A 21,170-nucleotide genomic window follows, 5' to 3' on the forward strand; every position below is an offset into this window, starting at 1 on the left:
ATATATATATTTATATATGTATATGTGTGTGCGTGTGCGTTGCTTACTGAATCCACAGTTTCACTATATGATCATCGTTTAAAAAAAGACAACAAGTCCATTGTACGAATGATTATTCGATCACCCTTTTATTGGACAAAACAAAGCATTACACCAAATGCGTATTAAAAGAATATCTCATGACCAGTGTAGACATGTAATCGTCTCCCAAAAAGTACAAAGGAAAATATACGAAAATGTAAAACACAAAGAACAATCATGACCTTCTAAAATTGAAGGTTAATAATGCGAAACAGTTTTTCAGTTAGCTAAAAGCAATTCGACAGTCATATCTTAAATTGGCTTTCTAAGAGGTCCACATCAGAGACAAGCTGGCCAAAATTAAGTCGAGTGACGTAGCAGTCACGTGACTAGCAGATCCGGTAGCGAACTGGATGTTCAGTAGATACAGCTCGTACATCATAGATCCTAGAGCCCAGCCTGAAGAATCAACCGATCAACCAATCAATCAATCAACCTACCGATCAAAATGCGCATTTTCTAGTTAGGTTTTCATACTTTGTGACACAAAAAAGATCAACAGAGAGAAATCATGTATAATACAGGGCACAAAATACATTATGCTGTATCATCCTTACAGGTACAAATGAAGATTTATTCGATCAAAATGTGCATTTTCTAGTTAGGTTTTCATACTTTGTGACACAAAAAAAGATCAACAGAGAGAAATTATGTATAATACAGCGCACAAAATACATTATGCTGTATCATCCTTACAGATACAAATGTAGATTTATTTGTGATATTTGTAGATGATGATATAAATGTAGATATACGGATAGAAATATCAGATAGAAAGATAGACGGATAGGAATTAGATCACTAAATAGATGTAGGGAGTCGAAATTGATATAAAGGGTCACTTACCTATCTCCACGCCGTTAATTTCCTCGGTGATGTAGACTTTATCGGTTGCATTTCTATCAATCTTGTAACCGTCGCTTAACAATGCGGCGATGTAGTTTCCGGCGGCGCACCTGGTGTAACCGTACTCTCCTGATTGGTTGGTCGCCTGTGCGTAGGAGAGTGCGCAGAAGTCGTCCGTCTTTCCTTGGATGTTGTTTACGCTCGTGAACCCGCCTGAATGGTATACAAACAGAATTTATATCGAAAACCAGAGCAGGCTGCTAGGAAGCCCAAGCCTGCACCACTTTTTTCCTTACATCCAAAGCTATCTGCTGTCAAGACCATAGAATGTCCAGGACAAAACATACAAAAATCGAAGGTATTGCTGCAGTACCAAGATCACACACCAGGGTGCCCAAAATCGACCTTGACCTTCGTCTTCCTTAGACCAAGGAGGTTATATATACATAACCTCCTTGTCTACACCTACCCACATACCAAATATTATCGTAATCCATCCAGAGGTCCGTGGGTTACGCTGAGACACACAGACACGCAAAAAAATATACCCCCACTTTTCATGGAGGTAACAGATATTCTGTACACCGAAAAACAAAAGCGTTGTTTTTTAAAAGTGCTTACCGTTTTTGTTAACCGCACCGACGCCACCACCTACTTGAGAGACGTAGTAGTAGGCTGCAGTGGCGTAGAACACGGAGTCCCCCACGGGAGGCTGGTACTCGCCGATGATGCTGCACGGCTCGGTGTAACACGTGTCGTTCAGGCCCAGCAGCTGCCTGACCAGCGCCCGGCACTGACGGTTAGGATTCCCGGTACCTACAAAGCACAGCAGTCTATTAGTAACTGTTTCAAAATTCTATCCATTTATTACCCTGGGATCCAGAGCATATGTACAGGCCCGCGCTCCGAGTTACCCGGGCCTACCCTTCCGCTCCCCCCGAAGATCTACCCCGCCCCACTATCCGCTAGCCACCCAATCTCCTCAACCGTACAAAGTGTAGAGCTGAGCTTGTTTGGCTAGCGGGAAGTGGGGCGGGGTACGTTGTCGGGCCAGCGGGAGGGTAGGTCCGAGGAAGCTCCGGGCGCGGGCCGGTGTAGGTCCGGGGAAGCTCGGTACAATTGCTATGGATTCCAGGGTATCCATTTATTTGAGTAGCTGTCATACATTTGGCGAATCTTATTACCTGGATGTCCAACCTTCATCAACGCAGTCTATTAGTAAGTCACTTCAATGTATCTCGGCATAATGACAACGATGAAGAAGAACTACACGTTAAATGAGTATTAAAACATCATGCAGCTACCGTCAGTTATTTAATCCATCGTTTCTTAAAAAGCTGCAATTGACTTCGAATTCGTCGCACGATTCAACTTTTTAGCGAGACTGAGAAAGAAGCAATCGACGTATTTCTAAAGACACGCCCACAGACAGCTGAAGTTTTTTAAAGACACATCCACGACTGTCTCAAGATTGACATCAATTTGCTGTCTAAAACCTTAACCTAAACGAGTTTTGTCGTAAGTTTTAAGGTTTACATCCCTATTTTTTCACCCACGGGACTATGACGTACGTATCTTCCTCCACGATGCATGGTTAAACCTGAATAATACGTAACGTGCGTGGTCTAGGGCCGAGCAACTCGGCCTCTGGACCTATAATGATCAGCCAACTTACACGTGCAAACACACAATAGAATACTGACAGAACTTACCCTTTATCTTTGCCACCTTACTATCCCCAATGTCTACAGCACTGTTGTAGCCCTGGAGGTCACACGGGTTTTCGATGGTGGCTGTAACAAAAAGAGGTTTAAAGACAGCTACATGATATTATTGACTAGAGGGCTGACTGTAACATAGACAACGGTTAGCATGAAAGTTTATCTGAGACTGAGTTGATAAATTATATTATGCATGAAAATGTTCAGCTGTTCTCCAACTAAACAAATTTTATCACACACTAATTTTCGACTGAATGACTCAGTCCTCTTCAGGTACTTGAACCAATCCCTTCGGACACGTGACTTTATGCACGTCTTACGTAAGAAATGGATCAGCTGTTGTTGGAAGTCGATATCGCCTCCCGTCCAGGTTGAGAGAAGGTCACGTGTGCATTATCTATAAAGTCACGTGTCCAGGCGCTTGAGTCACGTAGCCGAAAAGTACGGATTCAGTCAAAATTCCTGATGATTCCATTTCTTATAAACAGTTCAAAACCCCCATATATTGATAGACAATGGTTACATGAAATATTGAAAAAAACTTGAATGAGGATTTTGACACTGACCGTTTTTGTCAGTCGCCTGCTGGTAGAGGTATTGGTACATCTGCAACCTGAACTGGTCCAGTCCGAACTTCAGGAAGCTGTTGGTGTAGAGGTCGTACCGCTTCCCAGCGATGTACAGCGGGAACAGGTTGGCGTAGAACTGGCCGGTAGGGAGGAAGGTGATCTGGGTCGACCCTCCTCCCATGTCCAGGGCACCAAATGTCTTCATGTCGCTGCAATATATCACTTACAGGTTGAAATCATCTAAAATCTCAGTTCAAACAAGGTGCTTGCAGTCACGTGATTATGACGTAGTTCTGTCCGCCATGTTGGACGGTTAAAACCGGAAGTTCCCAGGCAGGAGAACAAAATTCCTTTAGCATTAGCTCCGTTGAAACGGAGGTAGTGTTTTGGGTTGGTGTGTTTGTTTGTCTTGGTGTGTGTTCGTAGTTATGTTGATATTGTAGACCGACAGGAAGTGAGGCGGAAGATTGCGTAACTGGAGACTGGCAGGATGGGAAAGTTTAATAGCTTGGCCCTGTTCCATCATATTCGAATGTCTTGTTATATACATTTCTCGTTACTTCTTTCTGCTACTTATCTTTTAGAGTTTAATGTTGATTGTTTGGCCCTGACGTAGATTGCATATTTCTTACTCTAATCACAAAATGACATGAATCACTTTAGAATATCTTGACGTTGCCCAGTATAAAACGGTGTGTCCACGACTTACGTTTTAGAGTCGAAGACGCCCTTCAAGAAGTTGACCGTGATCCAGCCGTAAACTCCTTCCTCTTCTCCAGAGATGACCTTGGCCCAGCCACGCTCGAACTTGAAGGGGTTGAAGGTCGGGTTCTGGAAGAGCTCGTTGATTTGATCGAAGATGGCGTCGGCGTCAGCCGGCTTTAACAGTCGCATCCCTGTTTCACAAATAGTTCCGTCTCTTTTATATCATTGCTCAGTCCTCTATATCCATAAGACAAACTCATATCTTATGATCGGCTTATGATTTTTTCAATAATCTATTCCAAATAAGAGTTGATATTATGATTTCTTCTTTCATATTTTGTTTTGTTTTGTTTACTTTAAACATGTTTCCGAAAACGTATCCGGGTCTGCCCCTATCAATTTTGTTTGGTAATGTATATTCCAGTTCGTTAATCTGCACATCAATGTTTATAAAGTTGAAATTAAATAATGTAGTATGGCAAGGACGTAATCATCCTACCTGCCGTAGCTTTTAAGTAAACCGGCGTGCTGCTGTGCAGTTCCTTTGGCACCGCCGCTTTGGCGCTGTACAACAGCAGGATGAGCGCAGTCTTCACGAACTGCGGGCTGGCGACGTACGAGCTGATACCTGGCCGCACCTGAAAAGAAAATAGAGAGTTATAATTGCATTTCAAGAAAGTTTCCAACAAAAACACACCTGCTGTTCCAAGAGAATCTGCTAGGGGGCTCAAAACAATACCACTTGTACCTGCACATCAAAAAACCATGACCATTGTTTGAACAAGAACATGAGATACCAAAATCGGAAATTCTGTTGCAGTACCATAGTAACTCGCAAGGGGCACTGAGCCTATTCGTGGTACTAGTGATAGATACGTTCATGTGCTTTATTTTCGACCGTCATAGAATAGAATTTGCAATCCATAAAGTTGAAACTTTATGAAATTCAACTGATTACTTACTAGTCCGTAGACAAGGCATATGTTAAACTCTACATATACAACACCCATTCACACCGTCTAGGCGGGCTCATGGTTCCAACTGCGCATGCACAGTGTGATGCATTGTGGGAAATATGTCAAAGGTGATGGGCCCTGGGACATAAACGAATCACGTCTGGACATGTATTAAGCATGATGGTCTAGACAAGAACTGTTCCTACCTAGCTCGAACATGTGCCGTTCAAAACATGAAACAATTTATACACTCTGACCTTTCTGGTTCCGGACAGTTTCAGTTCTGTTAAATCTGCCTTCTTTGTCGGAAGGCTATTCCGGTCCCACCTATAGACGTGAAGTTTAGTCGAACTACTACCAGCATCGAAGATGACACCGTATCGATAGTTATGGGAGGCACGCCCGACTCTTGCCGAAGACACGAAGACGATGACGCCGAGAAAAACCGAAAGAACGAAGCAGACACGAAGGTTGGGCTCCATCTCTCAGTCTTCCGAAACAAGATGGGGGATGATCCTGAAAATAAGCAATGTGGACCATGTATTCGTCACAGCTGGCTGTACGTTTTCCAGCAGATGGTACTGTCTTGTAAAGAGCTAATTGGGTCTATGAATGTCCAATATATAGTAATAATGGTTGTTTATTCTCATATAAAAGAGTGGCAGGGTCCCATGTAGGAACCCTGAATTGATCTGCCGCTTATCACATTTAAAATATCATAGTTAAAACTACATTAATTACACACAGTTACCGGCACGTAAATTTTTCAATTAAAAGTTTTTTTGCATTAAATTCTCGAATTAAAAGTTTCTCACGTTCGTAGCGGGTCGAACTAAGCTGTGGCAACAGGTAGTTTTTTTACAGTATGTTATGGTTTGTTGTCCTTATTCACGGTGTAAACATATACGATGCGTGGCGTGCGTTCAACAGCCCGTCAGGAACTGTGGAAAATCATCAGAAATTCACAATTTTTACTGGCTGATATCAAGTCTAAGTATCCACAACAATATTATCTACTTGTGTCATGCATATATATCGACGGATTTCACCGAGGATAGCATCTCTCCGCCGACTCAGATGACTCAACACTGCTTCCTATTGGGGACGCCTTTCCCGCGCCGCCCGTTTACCGTTTGCTTACTTTTCCCGTGCTCAAATAACGCGCGCTCGCGCCAGATTCAAAATGGCGCCGGTATTTGGAAAGGGGTCTATTGTGGAACCCTGCAGGTCACTTCGCCAGAACGCTTGAATATCAATAAGGAAGTTTTATCATCTCGATTGTCTCGACGCGTTTTGAAAGCCTACAAACTGTGAAAATCTATGACCAACAAAACAGAATGAACTGCAATACATTCAGTTTCATCGGTAATAAGTTATAAGCACTTTCATAACAGAACATAAGCGTAGCGAGTTCGTGAAAGAGCGTCGAAAATAACAAACAAAATGGCGTCGCCGCACCGGCCCGCAACATGTTTTTGACGGTCTTGTAACGTTTGAGATGAGACTTACGAAAATACAAAAATGCTTATGTATGGACTGAGTTTTGTTTCTTAAAATTCTTATTCCACTTATCAGCCTGCCAGATCGGTAGAATTGTCATTCTTCGAGCCCCGAATACACTTATCATGCACTGAGTAATAGGTGCCGAGTCGTCCTGAGCTTGGTGCCGAGTTGTCTTGAATGGCCAGGGGCCGAGTTGTCCCAGGGGCCGAGTTGTCTCGGATTCGTATGGTCGAAGCGGTTGAATGCTTTTGAGTAGTCTGTTAGGACGAGACTACTCGCTGTGCCGGCGCGGTCGGAGTTCTTGTATATGTAATGTAACATTACCCAACAACTTAAAGCACACAGTTGCTCAGTTTTCCTAATTTGAGACTTAATGCACATGTCTTAACCTTGATGATCACTGTGTACGTGATTTTCATAGGAGGTTATATATTAGACGATAATGTTCGACAGATGCGTGTGTGATCGTCTTTGCAAGGCGCTAGCTCCGGCGATGCGTATCTAAAGCACAACTTTTGTTGTCAACCCGTAATCGAATTAATCTGTGTCTAGTTTCGACTACGTTATACTGTAGATATCTTCAAACTATATATCGTTGAATGTTATCTACTTTGTACGGATTGTGATATTTCTTAAGTTCGCTAGACGCAGTAAACGGTGAAAACATCGGACATATATAAGGATAAAAAAAGCATTAAATGTCTTGTAATGATGGTCCTTTTAAAACTGAAATGCGGACAAACCGGTCTTTTGCGTGTGAATAATTAAACAAGGTATTTCGAGAATGCTCTGGAGACTACAAAACATTTGTATTAAAAATCACTACTACGTCTGCTATGCGTTCAGTTTCTTAAAATAACAAGGTGAAATGTAACTTACTATTGATCTATATGCCAGCGACTCTTAATCATACGAGAAACCGGATACTTTTAAGTTACGAATCTCAAGCTTATGGCTAATCTGAACAATAGCACAACAGTTAGATACACACTCTTATGTATTGCTTTTATAACAAATATGAAGTGTTATAATACTGGCGAATCGTAGTACAGTCTATCATATAAAGTCTAACGATTTGCTTTATAATGCATGTATGTAGGAATTATTGTAGTAGCTTCATAGGTTATATAGGACAACAATGTTGAAATAGACAGTAGTTTATACGTATACTACCCCATAGCATATAACACATCTTTAATGACATACATAGTATTCTAAGAATGTTGCATGAATAAAAAGTGAAGCACATCACATACCTGTGCATGTGATTTTACAACCTTTCACACAAAGCCTTGTTGACACGCAATTTTACAGGTCCGTATCTGACCGACACGTCACATGTGCTAGCCAGCTGAAGCTAGCGTATCTAATAGTTCTCGTGACGTCATAGTCGCCTAACCAATCGGACGCCACAACATATTTTAAGCTAATCAGAATAACCGCGAGGATATAGAGACCCTTTTTCCATCTGAAATTCTCCAACGTGTACTAGTAACATTCATTGGCTTTTTCATTCGTCTTTAATCGAATACGTTGCTTTTAGAAAATAAAAAGATTTTTTATTCAGAGCATGAACATACGAGTTTGCCGTACATCAAACGAAATACATGTAACAGGAAATCAAAGACATTTAATGTTTGTCCGGCTGAGGCTTGCACATGGATCTCTTTATTATATAAATTTATACATTTTTACCCAACAATCCTCTACAAACACCAACTTCATGAAGTTTGATTCAATGCATACCACTGTCCATAAGCTTTCAAACAGTCAAAGTCTATTGCAAAACATTATCTATTTTCCATATGAAAAATGGCGTAATGTCATACAGTATTCATTAGATTCTTCAACACTTCTATCTTTGCATGGGTTGTTCATAAACGTTGATATTATTTCTATAGGCAAATTCATTGTTAATTGATGAAATAAATACAATTTAATAAGATAACATTCAATACCATAGCAGCCATAATACGGTTAGAATTCAGGTACTAATTTAGCGCACCATTGAGAATTTCTTATGAATTGGAAAGATACAGTCAAGATACAGTTTCAAACAAAATGTATTTCATGATGTCAAAAGGAGAGTGGAGCTTGTCATGATTCCTTATACAGTGTTTCCAGACAAAAAGAGAAAAGCCTTTTGGACATCTACATTTTTTTTTATAGCTGGCACTAACAATGGAAATCGGGATGTCCCTGTGGTGTAGTGGTCTGCGCCTTTGCTACTCTGCCACATCTTGTTCAAATCACTTCGACCAGAAGGACTGGGGTTCAAGCCCCAGGTAGGGCACCTCTGGACAAGAGGCGCATTGAGTCATACCAAAGACTTTATAAAAATGGTACATACTTATGAAACAGTATGGAAGTTAAACACACTCCACTGCCAGTGGACTAGCCCCCTGCTGCAGTGATTGCACCACAGTGTGGCCCCAGGGCTATGAAACGGAGATGGGCACCGCCTTATACATCAATTATGGTGCGGGAGGATTTTAACTTTTAACTAACAATGGAAATCAGAAAGCGTTTTACACTATCTAAACAGCATTCCATCATGTGAGTTTTACACGTTGTGGAATGCTAAAAGCCTTTCCCTAAATATTTCTTTCTTTCTTAGACAATTACATCTGTATCTCAAGGGAGGACAAATCGACATCTTCCCGACAATTGCAAGAAGGAAAGTTGCAACATGGTTGCAACCAAGGACGAGGAAAGAATAGCGGCATGTTGAACTGGTTGTCCACTTCAGTCAGGCTTTGCTTGTGTTCCTCAACAGCCTTCTTGATGACGTCAAGAACTTCTCGGTATTTCGGGTAGGAGTCGGCGGTGATTGGTCGGTCTTCTGTAGGGTCGTTAGTGACGTCAAACAGCAATGGCGGATCGTTGAAGGTGACCCCAAATTGAACATTACAGAAGCAGGCAAGTTGTTGGTCACCGCAGTGTGTTGTACCGGGAGCCCAGGGGTAGGACGCGAGGTGAGCTTTCCACGTCACATTTCCTCAGAGAAAAACAAACAAACAATCACACAGCGTACTTATAGATGTAGAAAAGAACATCTACATCAAAGTAGAACGATATGTGCAGAACAATTTCTAACCATAGAGTGCTTGAACTTTGCACTCACGTGATTATGACGTAAGTATTGTACGCTATACTGGATCGTCAAACCTCGAAATGGCCGGGTTCTACCTAGTACCCCAGAACCAGGCTCCAGATAAAAAGGCAATAAAATAACCCAGCCCCAAATCTATTGTTCAATTGGTAGCGGCTTCGCAGTTGAGCCTCCTGTTTCCAATTAGTTTGATCAGGGAGACCCGGGATCGAATCCCGGGAAGGGCATCCTTGTCGGAGCTGCACCGTCTTTCGGAGGAGACGAAAAATGGGAGTTCCGCGTGTTCGAGGAGGTGCCTCGAGTGCGTTACAACAGCCTCATTACTCACATGGGTACCTACTGGCTGAAATAATACAACCTGGTGAATTTTTATCAAAGAATTGTTTGCCTTAGACCTAAGATATTTTCTTTTAATGCCTTGTTCAAACTTCATTTAGCATAACTCACCTTTCTTAGGTCTGTACCGCACAGCATGCAGGACATTACCACAGTAGTGGAACATGAAGTCGTGTGGAGACGGTTGCTTGGCCCCGCCTAGCAACGGCAGGATGTTCCGCCCGTCCATCACCCTGTCCTGGGGAAGCGGGGCCTGGAGGATGTCTGCTACCGTGGGGAAAATGTCCATCTGACTCGTGGGCTCCGTGACTACAGTACCGGCCTTGATTTTTCTGTGAAACGTACGAAGAAAAGCATAAGATAGATGCATTACAAAGAAGTAAATTAAGATGTCTACTTAGTAAGACATGCTTGTGAAAAAAATCGCATGCAGACATCTATGACTAAACAGTTCTCAATGCAAAAGTGCAGCAATAGACCTGTTTTCGACATTTTGGAATCTGCTCACGCGAGAGCACAGTCTGACGAGATTTATGTGCGAGAGTTGAAATTATTGGAAGCAACAGATCTACCTTGGCCACTGTACAAGTGTAGGCATGCGGATCCCTCCTTCAGAGCCTCCTTGGCCTTTACTACCTGTAAGATCGGGTGCAAGGTACTTAGAATGTAAATATTTCTAATATTTGCATGAACGGAAATTAATATATGCATCCACATATGAGTAATGTGGTTTTAGTTTTAGATTCTATCAAAATGATTGTAAGAAACTTTAGAATCATTTTGACGACGTGTCACACCAGTAAGATGCTTTAAAACATTTTATTCCTATGGGACTTTTGCATGTAACGTCACGTCTTTTAAAATCGAAAAAGTACTCCGCCGCGATGATGGAAGTGAATTAATCCAAGATGGCGACCGATGGATCGGAACGGACTTCCTGATTCTAACAACAAAGTCATTTGCATGGTGTGCTGTCCTATCTATTCGAAAAGATCAGGCAACCAAGTAGACCTAGAAAATAAATAATTGGACTGAGCATTTGCCTCGACTAGGCACGTGGTTTCAATCCACCAATATGGCGGACTCTAATAGAAGGCACGTCAAAGTCACGTGACTACAAACACCTTACGGCCTTACCTTTGTACATGCCGTTCCACCCTCCGGCATCTCCTATTTCCATATGGGCGCCGTTGTCAGATGTGAAGTACACAAAGGTGTTGTTTGTCAAACCCAGCCTGTCTAACGTTGCCATGACGACCCCGATGCTCCAATCCATCTCCTCCACAGCGTCGCCATAGAGACCGTGTCGGCTTTTCCCGCGGAATTCCTTATAAGGTAAAAGGGCGGTGTGTGGATTCCAGTAAGAGACTTCAATTAAGAAGGGTTCCTTCTTTTCTTTCCTTTCTTCAAGGAATTTGACGGCGTCAAGTGTCATCCTGGGAGTGAGGGTAGAAACGTCGTATGGCTGCTCTATGACGTCATCATCTCTCATCATGACACAGTTGAAAACTCTGCCATTGGCCCAATAGACATATGTACATATCACAGCTGACCAGCCGACAACAGACAGCACAATGACAGTTTTCCACTGAATGTACTGGAAATACTTGAGTGCCGAAAGGCAAAGGAAAAGGCTGACTGCTATCTCCCATACGTAGAAGTCGGTATACACTATATTGGTGATAAACTTCGCCGTGGCTCCCGTCCCCCCCTCGCTCACATCGTCCGGATCGCACTCGGGCGCGTTTGTACCAGGAAACCCATAGAAGTAGTCGAACCCGAATTTGTTGGGGTGGTGGCAGTGGTCTCCTACCCATTTGCAGTTTAGACCAAGATGCCATTTTCCTACAAAAAAGAAACGTCCCAAATACTCAAGTTAGCTTGCCTGGAGATCATTATATCTGTAATGATTATTTTATTCATCAATAACAACAAACAACAAAACAACAAATTTCATCTGACCTATCAGTGCTGTCTGGTACCCGTGATCCTTTGCCATCTGAGGAAAAGTGACCTCTGACCTCGGTAGCCCGGATGCAGCAGCCAGAAATGCGTAGGCCAAAGGTCGATCCGTTCCCGCCATACCTTTATGATTTAGAAAGAAATATTTTTCTTAAATATATGTATATAGTTTCCGGCTAAATAAGAAATATTTCATGGTTGTGTACGTGCAACAAAAAAAATCGCAAGTATCTTGAAATTATTTTGCATGAAAGACACACCATCTGCGCCAGAAGTCGCTATTTCTGTTTAAGTAATGCGCAACCAATAACGTGCCTTGTTGTGCCTACGTCATGCAGCACCAGCAACTTCTGGTGGAAAGGCAAACAACGACAACAGTTGGTTTGATTTGATTTATTCATTTTGCTATAACAAAAGTACAGCCAGGGCTAACCAACTAGTCGAAGGCTACAGCAAAGGGTAACTGGACAACATATTTAATCCAAAACAAACTTTCACAAAGCATATTGAGAAGTTTTGACTAAACTACGACCGAATTACACATAAAGCCGTACAGAAGATACGTACGCAAGACTAGAGTTCTTACCAAATCTGACGGGAAGGCGTCCAGTCAGGAAGGCTGATCTACTGGGTGTGCAGACGGCAGCGGCGGCCAGGTGTTGGGTTAACTTGGCACCTTTAGCAGCGATACTGTCGATATTCGGAGTCCTGACATGCAATGATTGATAAGGATAACATATGGAAGTTTAATGTGGTCATTTGTTCTAATGTTGAAGGTGATAAATAGCTGCAGCCAGCTCGTAGTGATATTCCTGCCCATTTGTGAATTGTAAATTTGGTTGGTCAGGAAGGCAGCAATTAAGTGTTGCACTTTTCACATTACTGGAAAAGATTGGAAAAAATATTGGAAAAACATGGAGGTTATAAGTTTGTAAAAACTGCTTACAACTTCCATGTTGTTTTATTTCATCGCAAATTATGTTTCGTTACACACGCTTTATGTTTACTCAAGCAGGTTGGTTTACTTTACAAACACGTACCATTTCGATGATTTTCGTAGTGAAATTAAGAAAATGGGCGTCAAAAGTACTAATACAGGCTTTTCATTGACGTTACAATAATTGTATTTTAAGCAGCACTCTAATCCAACATGGCGCAAACGACGTCAAATACAAGCCTACACTACTGACTGTTCTGTCACACGATGACTTGAAAGTTTCTGCCCGTAAGGTCAATGACCCCAACGGTGCTTTAATGAGTCTGTTCTGAATGTTATGTAAACTGGTATAGGATCTCCTCTTTTCTCCGATGATAGCTCTCCACTACTAAACTAGAATAGGTACAAAATACGACGCAAGGTTCTGTCTGCTATTGCTACAAGAAAAGTTACCAATTACACGAAGATGCCATCATTATATTTCTGCCAAGGCGAGAAATGCAAATATTAAATAAGCAACAGGTGACAAAAATCTTAGTTGGTATCAGAAACTGCCACCCTTACCGAATCGTGTCGTTCCCGAAGCAGCCGACGTCTCCGATCCCCAAGTCGTCGGCGACGAGGAACACGAAGTTGGGCCGATCGTCCGCTCGGGAGATCTGCAACACGACCGACAAGAACACCAACCACAGAGCACCCGCCATCGGGACTGGACGCTGAATCTGTGACCGCTTACCTAATTGACCTGACTGACCTCTAGGTTAAGTAAACGATTGGTTGTTGGTTTATTGATTTATTAAAATGCCCTTCAGACCCTTTAGGGTGCTAATTTTCCAGAGCTCATTACACAATACAACAACATAAAAATACACCATATATACACATAAGTACGTATTTACATATAGGTACAGACTGAGGTAAGAGGTCAGAGGTCAGATCAGAGAACTAATTATAACTGAATATAATTAAGTCAACAAATTATCAGATAGTAAAGGCATAATATTTGCAAATTACTAAATTGCTAACAATTACAATTTGGAATGATCAATTCATCATCAGGGTTAAAACCAAAATCGGGTATTTAGGGATTGCTGGGTATCTGTAGAGTAATCGCATTCCTGTCTATCATGACTGGAAAACCATTTGTTTGAAAGATTTTTAACAATTGATAAACTTGCTACTTTTCTGTCTGGTTCAATTCATACCCTTTATCCTCTATTCATCCTACGCAGAGCCACCACCTACTTTGATTTGAACAGTTTGGTTTGCCCTATTTGAACAGTTTGGTTTGCCCAGTGTTATCTCTGGTTGATCACTCAAACCCACCAAACCGTTTGCAAATCAGAACACATCATGCATGGCAGGGCGTGGCATCACATCTGATGAGCCCTTACCAAGACCGGTTCCCTTGGCACAAATCTTTTATCAGCTGGTATTGGATACGATGAAGGAGATTAAATATATTTAACCTCCTTTATACGATACATTGTATTTAGTATTTGGTACATCCACCAGATTAGCCTGAGTGCCAGCCTTTTTAGCTTCCGTACGCTACCCAAGCTCCGCTGCCGGCCAAAGCGGAGCTTGGGTAGCGTACGGAAGCTAAAAAGGCTGGCAGTCAGGCTACCACCAGATTACTAGTCATCTGTAACTGTATCCACATAGCCCTTCGGTGTAACACTACCTCTTCACAGGCAGCATCACTGAACGACCCGTCACACCTAACCTTTGCACGTCTAACAGTTCACCCATAGTGGCGGCCATACCTGTCCGTGCATCCTCACAACAACCCCGCGAGATTATTAAAAGCAGGTGAGTTCTTTTTGACGACAAGTGGGTTCACTTGACTTGTCTTTACATCTATGAGTCAGTCCATTATATAGAAAAATAACTTTATAGCACGACATTCGTACACGGTACAATGTATGTCAACATCGATATCTATCAAACATAGTACAAAATATAAGTATAGAATACAATATCCTAATAACTAAAATAACAAGGGCTAGCATAACTCGTTGATATAGTGTAGCAATCGAATAGGGCTAATCATGAGTTTAGGTATTTTTTCTAATGATAAAGCAGTATTTTATGTATTTACCTATTTTTGCATTGTGGGAGTTGTTGCATCTAAAGATCTATTTAAATCGATCTATAGCATCGATTCTTTTATATACGTGACCCACTAATTTTCTTTGATAAAGTAGGAAACATCACATGCAGTCACATCGTTTTCTTGAAATACGGTGACTGGCTAGATAATATATGTCTTGAAGATGTCTTACTAGCTCTCAATACGCTTAAAATCGTTACATGACTCTGTTTTGTGTTGTCTGCATATTCGGAAGTTCCAACCTTCAGGTACTGTTACGCAAACATCAATATGATAAGAATTTGCTGTGAGTTGTTGTAGTGCTCTATGTTGTATCATGATTCTTGTTTTTGGCCAGTACACAATGAAAAAAAGTCATTCTTGTGACCTGATTCCAGATTTTTAATTGTACATATGTACTCGTTACATGCTCTATATCGCGGAATGATACAAGTTTTCTTTGTCACAATCTATGTGCCTGATGATAAGCTACTTACTATTATAATTGGTGACAGTTGATAAGTCTCATGACAAAAGTAGTGCGAAAGCTGTTCAGTATCGTCTAGCTTGAACAAGGAACGGAAAAAATACAGTTTCCAAAGTATTTTGTGATTTTAAAGGAGAGCGGAGTTGACCATGATCCTCATACCTTATGCCAGATCGAGGCTTCTTAGACATTAAGATTTTTTTTTTTTAAATTGGCACTTAAAGAAATAAAATCAGAAAGCTCACCGTACTGTCTAAAGCCTGTGCACATTTTAACATTTTGGAATACAGCAAGCAACAAAATATCCTTCCATTAGCATTTAATCAATTTTTTCATTAGACTCTGACTTTAAGGGAAGAAAAATCAACATCTTCCCGACAATTGCAAGAAGGAAAGTTGCAACATGGTTGCAACCAAGGACGGGGAAAGAATAGCGGCATTGTGAACTGGTTGTCCACTGGAGTCAGGCTTTGCTTGTGTTCCTCAACAGCCTTCTGGATGACGTCAAGAACTTCTCGGTATTTCGGGTAGGAGTCGGCGGTGATTAGTCGGTCTTCTGTAGGGTCGTTAGTGACGTCATACAGCAATGGCGGATCGTTGAAGGTGACTCCCCATTGAACATCGCAGAAGCAGGCAATTTGTTGGTCACCACAGTGTGTTGTACCGGGAGCCCAGGGGTAGGAAGCGAAGTGAGCTTTCCACGTCACATTTCCTTTGAGAAAACAAACAAAGAAGCAATGACACATAGTAATCATAAATATAGAAAAGACCATCTGCATCAAAGTAGAACAACATGTGCAGAACAATTTCTTCTCAAGGTTCTAGTAGCTGTTTCCTCCTTTTTTCGCACGCTGACAGAAACTGTTGGCGCCTGGATAGAAACTGTACTACGTAATTTCCTGGCCCAGACGATGCATTCTGGGACCGAAATGTCAAAGGTCACCGGGAACTGTGGGAAGCGTGAAATTAGTGAATAGAGTGTTTGAACTTTGCACTCACGTGATTATGACGTAAGTATTGTACGCCATACTGGATCGTTAAACCTCGAAATTGCCGGGTTCCACCAAGAACCCCAGAACCAGGCTCCAGATAAAAAGACGATAACCCAGCCCAAAATCTATTGTTTATTAAAGAATTGTTTGCCTAAGATCCAAAATACATAAATGCATTGTTCAAACTTCATTAGCATAACTCACCTTTCTTAGGTCTGTACCTTACAGCATGCAGGATATTTCCACAGTAGTGAAACATGAAGTCGTGTGGAGACGGTTGCTTGGCCCCGCCTAGCAACGGCAGGATGTTCCGCCCGTCCATCACCCTGTCCTGGGGAAGCGGGGCCTGGAGGATGTCTGCTACCGTGGGGAAAATGTCCATCTGACTCGTGGGCTCCGTGACTACAGTACCGGCCTTGATTTTTCTGTGAAACGTACAAAGAAAAGTATAAGATAGATGCATTGCGAAGTAGTAAATGAAGAATTCTACTTATAGTAAGACATGCTTGTGAAAAAAATTGCATGCAGGCATCTCCTACTACTAAACAGTTCTCAATGCAAAAGTGCAACAATAGACCTGTTTTCGCCATTTTGGAATCTGCTCACGCGAGAGCACAGTCTGACGAGAATGTGCGAGAGTTGAAATGATTGGAAGCAACCGATCTACCTTGGCCACTGCACAAGTGTAGGCATGCGGATTCCTCCTTCAGACCCTCCTTGCCCTTTACTGCCTGTAAGAGCGGATACAAGGTACTTGTAAATATTTCTAATATTTGCATTTGCGAAAAAGAATATATGCATCCACATGTAAATAATGTGGTTTTAGTTTTAGAACCTATCAAAATGATTGTAAGAAACTTAAGAATTGTTTTGACGACGTGTCAAACCAGTAAGACTTTAAAACCTTTTATGCCTATGTGACGTTTGCCTGTGACGTCACGACTTATAGATGACAAAACGAATAGTTGGACTGAGCCTTTGCCTCGACTAGGCACGTGGGTTCAAGCCACCAAAATGGCGGACACTATGGCACGTCAAAGTCACGTGATTGAGAATTCCCTTACCTTTATACATGCCGTTCCACCCTCCGGCATCTCCTATTTCCATATGGGCGCCGTTGTCAGATGTGAAGTACACAAAGGTGTTGTTTGTCAAACCCAGCCTGTCTAACGTTGCCATGACAACCCCGATGCTCCAGTCCATCTCCTCCACGGCGTCGCCATAGAGACCGTGTCGGCTTTTCCCGCGGAATTCCTTATAAGGTAAAAGGGCGGTGTGTGCGTTCCAGTAAGGGACTTCCAGCAAGAAGGGTTCCTTCTTTTCTTTCCTTTCTTTAAGGAATCTGACGGCTTCAAGGGTCATCCTCGGAGTGAGGGTAGAAACATCATATGGCTGCTCTATGACGTCATCATCTCTCATCATGACGCAGTTGATCACTCTGCCATTCATCCAATAGACATATGTACATATCACAGCTGACCAGCCGATGACAGACAGCACTATAACAGTTTTCCACTGAATGCACTGGAAATACTTGAGCGTCAAAAGGACAAGGAAAACGCTGACTGCTATCTCCCATATGTAGAGTCGGGTATAGAATCTATTAGTGGCAAACTTCGCCGTGGCTCCCGTCCCCCCCTCGCTCACATCGTCCGGATCGCACTCGGGCGCGTTTGTTCCAGGAAACCCATAGAAGTAGTCGAACCCGAATTTGTTGGGGTGGTGGCAGTGGTCTCCTACCCATTTGCAATTTAAACCAAGATGCCATTTTCCTACAAAAAAGAAACGTCCCAAATACTCGTTAGCTTGCCTGGAGATCATTACATCTATAGTGATTATCTTATTAATTAAAAACAAGAAACAACAAAACAATTAATAACATCTCACCTATCAGTGCTGTCTGGTACCCATGATCCTTTGCCATCTGAGGGAAAGTGACCTCTGACCTTGGTAGCCCGGATGGAGCAGCCAGCCATACGTAGGCCAAAGGTTGATCCGTTCCCGCCATTCCTTTGTCATGATTATAAAGGGAGATATTGAATTTATCATAATGTGATATATTTGTATGTAATATATGATAGGTACACATTTTCTGCTGGTAGGCAAGAAACATTTCATGGGTGTGTGTACGTACAAGAAAAAGCGACTAGTATTCCATGATTTACCAACTACTTTTGCATGAAATACACACAATCTCCGACAGAGATCGCTGGTTCTATTTGTGAAATGCGCAACCGATGACGTACCTACGTCATACAGGACCAGCAAGTTCTGGTGCAACGACAAGCAACGACAAGAGCTGATTTGATTTGATTTACTAGTATTCATTTGGCTATAACAAAAGTACTGCCAGGGCTGCCTAACTAGCCGATTAGGCTATAGCAAAGGGTTAGCCCTGGTAACTGGACAACATACAAAATTCAATACAAACTTTCACAAAGCACATATTGAGAAGTTAACGACTAAAATACGACTTCAAAGTACACATAAAGCCGTACACACGATACGAAAACATGACTAGAGTTCTTACCAAATCTGACGGGAAGGCGTCCAGTCAGGAAGGCTGATCTACTGGGTGTGCAGACGGCAGCGGCGGCCAGGTGTTGGGTCAACTTGGCGCCGTTAGCAGCGATACTGTCGATATTCGGAGTCCTAAGAGTATGTTGCAAGGGAATGATACGTCACAAATAAAGCATACTGAACTCATCCATTCTAAAATCCAATGTGACACACAGCCAACCCATTGTACATTTGGTACGTGTGCGCGTTTCTCAAATATAACTTCTTTGGTTTATCAGGAGCCATGTGTAAGTCAGGGCAAAGAAAAATATTGCGTTATAGATTCATTAGTTATTCCCCATCTTTACTAAAAGACAAAAGATTTGCGCGTACATTGAAGAGAAACCAGAGTAACGATACTGCATTTGCAGCAGTATCTTCGAGGAAGTGTAGTCAGTTGCAGCAGTATCAGTACTACTCAAATACTAGTGGCACCATTATATGGTTGCAATGACACGTCAAAGGACTGAATCTGGTTAACTCTTCATTTTTAAGGAAAACGATCGAACCCCGAATGTGTTTTCACTCCCTTTATAGCGTTGACATTAACTAGATTTTGTTAATGACACCATGTTGACATCAATACAATATATGCCACTTCAGAAGTGAAAAAAAATGCAAGGTTCCCTTGGATATATGATGATTAGCTACAGGTTGGTCAGTGTGTCAAAGGTAAACTCAAGGATCTATCATGATTTGTGTCGCCAATTGAAATGTAGTATGCAATGAATGGGAAAGTGAATACGCGTACGTATTCACTTGAAAATTCTGGAAAGGAAGCCCCCATTGAATGGGTTGTATACAAGTATATACCACCAAGGGCAGACCGCTGTTGACATGATTTGTCGGCCGACACGTAAACTACGTTTCAGCGTATTTGTACGATCGGTCAATGACCCCGACGGCGTTGAAGAATGGTTTGAGGAGTGGTCAACTTGTACGAGCGGTCAGTGACTCTAACTGTGGCAGTTACAAAGGTTAATGGATTGCTCGATTTGTACGAGCGGTCAATGACCCCAACGGTCGAAAATTCAACAAAGGTCTGTCGGGAGCAACCGATCCCAAGTCGCCGGCGACGAGAAAACACGGAGAACACACGAAGGTGGGCCGATCATTTTGCTCGGCATTGCAGTAACGACAAAATGTGGTTACTATCACAAGCCGTGCACGTGAAATTTGGATAGTAATACGATACCATTAAATTACGCATTGTTTCAGTTCCTTTATACACGTGTACTGTAAACATTTAGACTGGACACCCAACGGGAAAGAGATAAACTAGATTTCAAAAATATACATTTTTATATTTTTTTGTTGTTTCTGCCAACTTCTAAGCTTTATACTTTTTTTACATTATCATGATATTGACAAAGAACTGCTTCCAACTTCCATGTTTGTTTTCTCTTCGACTTATAGGCTACGCACGTTTTCCTCCACAAATTAACAAGTATTATTTTCGTGGTAAAGCGAAGAAAGAGGGCGTCAAAGGCCCCAGTTCCTTTGTCCTGACTGTGCTGTCACGTAACGGCGTACAAACGTACTTGTACGAGCGGTCATTGACCCCAGAACGATGCAAAGTTGTCGTCTGTGCTCCGTTCTGAACATTTTTTCGCTGATAACTGTCAATTCGTTTAATCTAGCGAAACAAAACATAGTTTCTTTCCTGTCTCTGCAAGGAAAGTTGCAAATTATACGAAGACGCGGTTAGATTGTTGTAATTGCGTGGAAAATTCCAACAACTTGACAAAAGTCTTAATAATTTGAGCCGAAACTGCCACCCTTACCGAATCGTGTCGTTTCCGAAGCAGCCGACGTCTCCGATCCCCAAGTCGTCGGCGACGAGGAACACGAAGTTGGGCCGATCATCCGCTCGGGAGACCGGCAACACGACAGACAAGAACACCAACCACAGAACACCCGCCATCGTGACTGGACATTGAATCTATGTGCGCGTACGTTATATAGCACCTGGTCAACCTTAAGGTTATGCAAACAATTGCTGACTGTACCTTATTACGTCCTTGCCCTTATTTTGGACGGATTGGATTAGACAATAAAAATTGCAAACTTTTGAGATTCATATTTATATAAATGAATTTATAAGTATACCAAATATTGATCTGAAAAAAAGGATATGTTTGAAGGTAAAAATGTACGTGGTCTTGATGGGTGTGTTGTTTACATACTGAACTTGTTGGCTGTAACGTGACCCTTGGCCGACATATTTGTACGATCGGTCAATGACCCTTTAGCGTGGCATAGTTTTATAGGTTGGCACTTCATAACACAATGTGATAAACCATTGGAGGATA

General features: G+C 42.0%; 3 protein-coding genes across 5 annotated transcripts; all 3 read right to left on the reverse strand.

Annotated features, from left to right (window-relative positions):
• Positions 1-98: 98 nt before the first annotated feature.
• On the reverse strand, positions 99-7,762 carry LOC136423799 (ectonucleoside triphosphate diphosphohydrolase 1-like). 3 transcript variants are annotated; one of them, XM_066412117.1, is made up of 10 exons: positions 7,638-7,757; positions 5,694-5,819; positions 5,136-5,394; positions 4,422-4,560; positions 3,927-4,113; positions 3,215-3,426; positions 2,640-2,720; positions 1,549-1,743; positions 928-1,140; positions 99-480 (listed from the first exon to the last, which is right to left on the reverse strand). In XM_066412117.1, the coding sequence occupies exons 3-10, from the start codon at positions 5,358-5,360 to the stop codon at positions 347-349; spliced, it is 1,386 nt and encodes a 461-aa protein (XP_066268214.1). In that variant the 5' UTR covers positions 5,361-5,394; positions 5,694-5,819; positions 7,638-7,757; the 3' UTR covers positions 99-346. The 3 variants fall into 3 exon arrangements, with proteins under 3 accessions (XP_066268214.1, XP_066268213.1, XP_066268215.1); XM_066412116.1 differs by lacking the exon at positions 5,694-5,819 and having other exon boundaries at positions 7,638-7,760; XM_066412118.1 differs by lacking the exons at positions 1,549-1,743; positions 5,694-5,819 and having other exon boundaries at positions 7,638-7,762.
• Positions 7,763-8,027: 265 nt separating this feature from the next.
• LOC136423793 (steryl-sulfatase-like) lies at positions 8,028-13,452 on the reverse strand. Its single transcript, XM_066412106.1, has 7 exons — positions 13,293-13,452; positions 12,378-12,499; positions 11,792-11,914; positions 10,967-11,674; positions 10,402-10,465; positions 9,941-10,161; positions 8,028-9,379 (listed from the first exon to the last, which is right to left on the reverse strand). The coding sequence occupies exons 1-7, from the start codon at positions 13,430-13,432 to the stop codon at positions 9,003-9,005; spliced, it is 1,755 nt and encodes a 584-aa protein (XP_066268203.1). The 5' UTR covers positions 13,433-13,452; the 3' UTR covers positions 8,028-9,002.
• Positions 13,453-15,223: 1,771 nt separating this feature from the next.
• LOC136423792 (steryl-sulfatase-like) lies at positions 15,224-21,119 on the reverse strand. The gene is made up of 7 exons (XM_066412105.1): positions 20,643-21,119; positions 18,830-18,951; positions 18,187-18,309; positions 17,364-18,071; positions 16,967-17,030; positions 16,504-16,724; positions 15,224-16,019 (listed from the first exon to the last, which is right to left on the reverse strand). Exons 1-7 carry the CDS (start codon positions 20,780-20,782, stop codon positions 15,643-15,645), a joined length of 1,755 nt encoding a protein of 584 aa, XP_066268202.1. The 5' UTR covers positions 20,783-21,119; the 3' UTR covers positions 15,224-15,642.
• Positions 21,120-21,170: the final 51 nt, after the last annotated feature.

This window comes from Branchiostoma lanceolatum, chromosome 18 (assembly GCF_035083965.1).
Source record: "Branchiostoma lanceolatum isolate klBraLanc5 chromosome 18, klBraLanc5.hap2, whole genome shotgun sequence".
Classification (NCBI taxonomy): Eukaryota; Metazoa; Chordata; class Leptocardii; order Amphioxiformes; family Branchiostomatidae; genus Branchiostoma; species Branchiostoma lanceolatum.